The sequence below is a fragment of the Peromyscus leucopus genome, chromosome 1 (genome assembly GCF_004664715.2).
Source record: "Peromyscus leucopus breed LL Stock chromosome 1, UCI_PerLeu_2.1, whole genome shotgun sequence".
NCBI lineage: Eukaryota > Metazoa > Chordata > Mammalia > Rodentia > Cricetidae > Peromyscus > Peromyscus leucopus.
In genome coordinates, this window is record NC_051063.1 from 76,851,749 (window position 1) to 76,858,705 (window position 6,957).

The 6,957-nt window shown below is 53.0% G+C and overlaps 1 protein-coding gene across 1 annotated transcript; it reads right to left on the minus strand.

Annotated features, from left to right (window-relative positions):
- Window positions 1-1,132: 1,132 nt before the first annotated feature.
- Orai3 (ORAI calcium release-activated calcium modulator 3) lies at window positions 1,133-6,746 on the minus strand. The gene is made up of 2 exons (XM_028885613.2): window positions 6,374-6,746; window positions 1,133-2,449 (listed from the first exon to the last, which is right to left on the minus strand). The coding sequence occupies exons 1-2, from the start codon at window positions 6,599-6,601 to the stop codon at window positions 1,805-1,807; spliced, it is 873 nt and encodes a 290-aa protein (XP_028741446.1). The 5' UTR covers window positions 6,602-6,746; the 3' UTR covers window positions 1,133-1,804.
- Between the last annotated feature and the right edge of the window lie 211 nt (window positions 6,747-6,957).

Consider the following 6,957-nt stretch of genomic DNA (forward strand, 5'->3'; position numbering starts at 1 on the left):
GGATGGCCTCGAACTCCTGATCTTTTTGCCCCTCTCTCCCGAGGGCTGGGATTGCAGGTGTGCGCCACCCCAGCCGGAGTATCGGGTGCTGGGGGATCCAACCTAGGGCTTCGTGCATGCTAGGCCAGCACCCTAGTCACATCTCCTTTGGGCCTGTCTTAAAATGTCCATTTGACCAACGGGGAGACGGAACCCACGGGAGGTGTAACTAGATTTTAAGCTGTCTCGGGGTTCACCTGTTAAGTTTAAGAGAGGCCTAAAGACCCCTCAGTGGGTCCTATGAAAGCAAAGGTCTGATAGTAACCCAGTTATCCGTAGGCATTTCCTAGGCTGGGGTTTCACTCGGGAGCCGGCTGCTGAGATTGCCCCAAGGTTGAACACTCTTCTCATCCGGTGAACACAGGTGTTCCCACCAGGTCTACTCGCTGAGCTGAGGATGCGCTAAGTGGCCCCTCTACCAGTCCCTCATTATATTGACCTCCCTCCAAGAATGGATGGCCATTGGTCACCAAAGACTTACCGCAACCCTCACAACAGTGAAGGGAAAACTATTGGAGCTTGGTTTTACATTTTAATTGACCAGATAATAAAATGAAGACTGTCCAAGGTCTCTCACCACAAGATTGACAGGAATTGTGCTCTAAAATTATGAGGCTGAGAAAAAAAAAAAAAAGCTACATGAAGACACAGGAGATGATGTTCCTCTGTTTTGTCCCAGTTGAAGGGTACCAAGTCTTTTGTTTCTTTCAGAAATCCCTATATAAGGGTAATCAAGGCACACACTGTAGCTGTGGGCAAGATCATCAGCCTTCCTGGCCTCAGCTGCCTCTCCTAAATGGAAAAGATAGGCTTGTTTATTGAGATGGCTGCCAGGACTAAATGAGAGAACTTACGACTAGTCCCATAGCACAAAGTGATCATCCAAGAAAGAAATTTACATGAAACCCTGAGTCTAGGAAGAAGAGTTCAGAAGCCTTGGTCTCTGAATAACTGACCACATTCAGAAGTTCAGCCCTCGTCGGCACCTGATGGACTCATACCCCACACCAGGTACGTTACCTCCACCTGACCCTTAGGAACAAGTAACCTTACCCAAGGTTTCCCCCTCACCCCATTCACAGCCACAGGAACATATGTGAGACACAGTTTATTAACAAAACAAGGTGCATCAAAAATTCAGTGTCTGGAGAGCTCTGCGTTCTAGGGGCTGAATTTTCTCCTTTACAAACTCATCCAACCCTTGTCAAGGAGTCAAACTAGCAGCCCAATCCCTCGGTTCTCAGAGATTCCTCCTCCCCAGCTCTAGTCAAATATGAGCCAGACGAGCTGAGATCAGTGCGACAGGCACAAGCCACCAAGTGGGGAGTGGTTCATCCTAGGACCAAACACTCAGATCCTCCACAACAGTCAAACCAGGAATGGGGAACCCATCAAACCATGACAGGTAAAATCTCTCCCAGGATGCCAACTGTAAAGTAGATCGTACATAAGCAAGGGCTGACTGCCTTGGAGGATGGTTGTGCAGGCATGTCGCCTCTCTGCAGGGGAGCAAGCAGCTGCTCCGCACCACTCAAGACCCCAGGAGGGCCTCCTGAGACTGAGACCCTCCAGCCAATCAGCGGAGCTTACAAACCCCACTGGGACATAACAGGGAAGAGCCCTGGGAGTGTGGGACTCTGAGCAGGAACTCGGCCTCTACCTGAGAGTAGTTTATAGGAGGTGGCTCCCGTCTGGGGCAAGGAAGGAGGTCTGGAGATCCCTGCAGACACAGGGAGTCAATGTTGGCAAGAGTCGGAAGCCAGGCTCACACAGCCTGCAGCTCCCCCTGCAGGCGACTGAGTTCCTCCAGCTCCTGCTTGTGGCGGTCTGTCTTGTGGGCCACCAAGGATCGGTAGAAATGTAGGGCAAAGGCCATAAACACAAGTCCCACAGGTACCATGATTGCTGTGGAGGCCATAGCTGCCTGCCAGCCTGGCCCATGGGCAGCACCACACACTTGCCGGGGTGGGCAGGCTTTGGAAGGCTGCTGTGATGTGCCTACAGAAGCAGAGGATGGTGTGAGGTTGGAAGCTAAACTAAGGGAGACGGTCACCGGTGGCACCTGGGACACAGGTACCACAGGAGCTGGTTTGGCCATGGGTGCCCCAATGGGCACAAACTTGACCCAGCCGACCAGAACAACTTCGGCTAGGAAGAGAAAGGTGCCCAGGGCAGTGGAGAAGCCCCAGGCCAGCTCCACGTAGCGATGGAGTCGTTGGTGTGGTGACTGGTGGACAGAGTTGAGATTGTGGATGTTGCTCACGGCTTCGATGTGGGGCAGCAGACATGTGGAGACCATGAGTGCAAAGAGATGCACAGCCACGAGCACAGTGGTGCAGGCGCTGAAGGCCACCAGCAGGCCGGGTGGGTACTCATGATCACTCTCCAGCTGCACCTCCACCATGGCCACCTGTGGGCACAAGATGGCGGACACTGAGTCCCTGCAGCATCTTCACAGGGTTCTGTTCTGCCTGTGAAGCACCATCATTGCTGCATCCCTACAACTCAGAACAGTGCCCAGAAGATGATGCTCAGCTCCCCCTGCCCACCCCACCCGCTTTGCTGGGGTAGGGTCTTACTGGTTCGGGTTTTTTTGTTTGTTGTCTTTTGAGACAGGGTTTTTGCTGTGTAGTCTTGGCTGTTCTGGAATTCACTCTGTAGACCACACTGGCCTCAAACTCAGAGATCTGCCTGTGTTTGCCTTCCAAGTGCTGGGATTAAAGACATGTACCACCACCACCCAACTGTGTCTTACTCGTATAATTTAGGTTAGTCTGGGATTTGCTAGGCAGCCCAGGTTGGGCTGAAACTTGTGATCCTCCTGTCTCAGCTTTCCCATGGTGCTGGGATAAGCCACCATGCCTTTCAGTTACTGAGTCTTAAAAGGCTTTCCTGTGTCCTGGACCTTGATTTCTTCACTTCGCTATCAAATGGACTTGCTAACATTTTTCTGAATTTTTACCTGGTTATAACATACAGGTTAAAAAAGCACAGGCTTGGGCTGGAGAGATGGCTTACTGGTTAAGAACACTGGCTGTTCCTTTAGAGGACCTGGGTTCAAATCCCAGCATTGACATGGCAGCTCACAACTGTCTGGAGATTCATGACACCAAGCATGCACATGGTGAATGTAGGCAAAACCACCATACACATGAAATAAATAAATCTTTAAAACCAACAAAGCACAGACTCAGGGGCTGGGGATGTAGTTCAGCGGCAGGACCTTGCCTGCATTCACAAGACTCTAGGTTCAATCCCCAACTCCAACCCCCCACCCCCAAAAGCAGACTCAGGCTGGAGTGGTGACACACACTTATTATCATGTGGGAAGCTGAAACAGGAGGACCTCGCGTTTGAGAGCAGCCTAAGCTACATAAGGGAAACTTCATTTCAAAAGAACCAAAAGTGACTTTAATGCCACAACTAGGGAGTACCAGGGTTACATAGTGAACATTATTATATTTTATATTATATCATATTATATTATTATATATCAGCTGGCAGTGGTGGCACAGGCCTTTAATCCCAGCACTTGGGAAGCACAGTCAGGAGGACTTCTGTGAGTTTGAGGCCAGCCTGGTCTATAGTATGTTCCAGGACAGCCCAGGCTACACAGAGAAACACTGTCTCAAGAGCAAACGAAAACCCTCTGGGCTTCGTGGGTCCATTTTTAGCTCTACAATCTGTAATTTCCCAAGAGTCCATTAGTCCAGACTTGCCTCAACTTCACTATCCCCCTGCTTCAATGTCCTGAGAAGGATTACAGTTATGTGCTGCTACCTTGGCCAGCTGTATAATCTGAGCAAGTGCCTCCCTCAATTTCCTACCTGAAAAAAAAAAATGGGGATCATAGGCTTGTTGAGAACGTTAAACACACATTAACTGCTATGAATAGAGCCAGGCAGACCAATCACTATTAGAGATAATGCTAACCTCCAAGACACTTTAAAAAAAAAAAAAGTAGTAGCCGCCAATTCTTAACATTATTTAAGAAGCTTTGTATGTTTCCAAATCAGTCTAAAACCCTAGCAATCCAGTCACACCAAGTCCACATTCAAATACGGCAACTAGCCAAACTGAATCATAGCTGTTCATTTTTGACAGGTCAGGGAGTCTCTTGACTGTGTGACTCCACCCAGCCAGGCTGGACTCTGCAAACATCTGAGTTGATGTACAAATTTGGGCTCTAAAGGCTGCTGAACTTCACATCCTGCACTTGCTTGCTGTTCCTCAACATCTCAAGACCTTGTCGTCTTGTCTGAAAAACTGACCATCTAGTCACACCTACTCCATGAGCACTGACTGTACCTGGTCCAGTGTTGAATGTTTGTTGAAACAGAACTTCATGGAGCCCAGGCTAGCCTAGGACCTCTCTATAGCCAAGGACAACCTTGGCTTTTTTACTTCTTTCTTCCTTAAGTCCTGGCAATATAGGTATGCTCTACCGTTTCTGGTTTATGCTGGAGATTGAACCTAGGGTTTCCTGAATGGTAGGTAAACACTCTCCCAACTAGAGTTCTATCCACAGCCTTTGAATATAATTTGTTATGTTATTCTAACTCAGGGCATTTTGGGATTTTTGTTCTTGGGGGGGGGGTGGTGTTTGAGACGGTTTCTCTATGAAACAGCCCTGGCTGTCCTAGAACTCCCTCTGTGGACCAAGCTGGCCTCTAACCCACAGAAATCCGCCTGGCTCTGCCTCCTGAGTGCTGGGATTAAAGGTGTGCGCCACCACCGCCCGGGAAAGCCACCTGGATTTAAGAGGACTTCTCCTCACTTCTGTTTCTCAAGGACCCTGGAGATCGCACTGGGGCCAGAAGGGGAGGTGCAGGGAGGCAGTGGTGGTGAGGAAATACAGTATTTTGGGAAACTGGGCCATGGCAGATAGTAGATAGGTGTTTTCACAAACAGGGATCTGGGCCAGCCTTAGTTCTGGTTTCTCCCAGGATCTGACCCAGCCTTCTCTCGCTAGGACTTGGGTAAGTCCCTGTTCCCAGAACCTACACACCCAGCCTGCTGATCCTCAGGGAAGGATCACTCTGATGCTGTCAGCCCAGTGATGGGCAAGTTCTGCAGCTTGAACTGTTCTTTAGAAGCAGGCTGGGCCACAGGGCTGGGCTCCCTCAAGGGGGGTTACTGTGCCCTTCTCTTTTTGGTGATGATGGATTCCTGGTGTCAAATGTCATCCTCATCAGGAATAGTGGGGTGCCCTGGGGAATCTGGGCCCCTCATAATCACCATAGACCAAGACCAACCTTCAGGGTTGGATTTTTCATTCAGTTACTGAGGCTGCAGAACAGAGGGGGATAATAAGCCCGGTAACTTCTGACCTCACCTTAGCTCCCTCCAAAGTCTACTTACTCAAGGGTATGTTCTGAAGGATGCCCTTCCTCCAGGCCTGTTTTCTCCTCCCCACTCCAACCCTGGGGTGAAATCCTAACCTAGCAGAGAGGCTCACTCCACACCCTTCTCCTGCTGAGTTCTCTCCTCAAAACATCAGTTTCCACCCAGGTCACTCAGCACACGACTCTGAAGCTCCTCCGGTAAGTGGAGCTTGTCTTCACACACCTAGTTCTAGGGGTCTCCATAACACTCCCAGCTCCCCTGGAGAGAAGCTTGGCAAACCACAAAGACAGCACCTTCTGCGATCTCACAACTTCCTACTGACGGCAGCGGGGGTGCAGATCAGCTCGGGGTCGCACAGCTGGCCCGAGCAGGGAGGAACCAGGACACATCTGAGGACTGCACTCTGGAATCTTCTTCAGTCCCACTTCCTGAGGCCACTCTGGGACCGTTAGCTGATCATCCTCCTCCCACACAGGCGGTTTATCAGACTCACTTATCAGCTCTCTCCCTCATCAGCTTCCTTCCCTGGCAGCTTCCTCGCGGGCGCCTTACTTTTCGGGTCAATTCTAGCATTCTTTGTGCCTTCGGAGAGGCGGGGGCATCTTCCCGGGGGCTGGTCTTGCAGTTGGGGGGCCTCCACCCCCTAGCCCCCTTCCCCTGACCCGGCTGATAGCGGCTCTCACTCAGCTCGACTGCCTTTCCACTCGCGAGGACTTGGTAACTGAGCCCCTTCGGTGAGAACAGACTTCTCCCCTCCGGGATCGATCCTCTTCCAGTCTGTTTACATCCTTGGGGCCGTGTCTCCTACAGCCCTGTCCCCGACATAAGGGGCTTCTCCGGTCGCTTGAGATCTCCTTCCTCTCGGTACCCCGAAGAAACCCCCGTGTTCCGTCCTGCCCTCCCTTGGGCCCCATCTCCTTCCCTCGCCTCCTCGCCCCGGAGCCCACCGCGTGCTTCGCCCACCCGGTGCGCCCTTCCCGCCCCTCACCATGGCGAAGCCCGACAGCAGGGCAGACGTGCGGCTGGAGGCTTTGAGCTTGGCCCGGCTGAGGTAGAGGCGGCGCCAGCTGAGCGCCCGCAGGGAGTGCTGGCTGGCCCCCATGAGGTCCAGGTAGCCGCGGTGCACGAACTCCCGGTACGTGGCGGAGCCCGCGGGGCTGTCCACCTCCGGGTTCAACGGGGCCTGTTCGCCCGCGTCCCCCTCGCCGCCCTTCATCCTGAGAGCGGCCGCACCCCCAGCGCCGACGGTCACCGAGGGGCCGGGGCGCCCGGGGACCCCGGGAGGGGCTGGCCCCGGCGCGGGCGGGACCCCATCTCCGGCGGCCCCGGCGGGAGGAGGAGGAGAACGGGGCGTCTATAAGGCCCAGGGGCCGAAACAGGAACTGGGGCAGGGGCGGAGCCCAGAGGCCACATGATTGGGTGGAGCTGAGACCGAACCCCAGCAGTCTGGCCCGTGGGCAGAGATCCCTGGGGAACCCCACGACCCGGGCCACCAAAAATATCCCGGGGCCTTCGAGGGGAACGCCCACGGCTCCTGTCTGGGAGTCGGCCGGCTCCAGACGACCCGAAGCA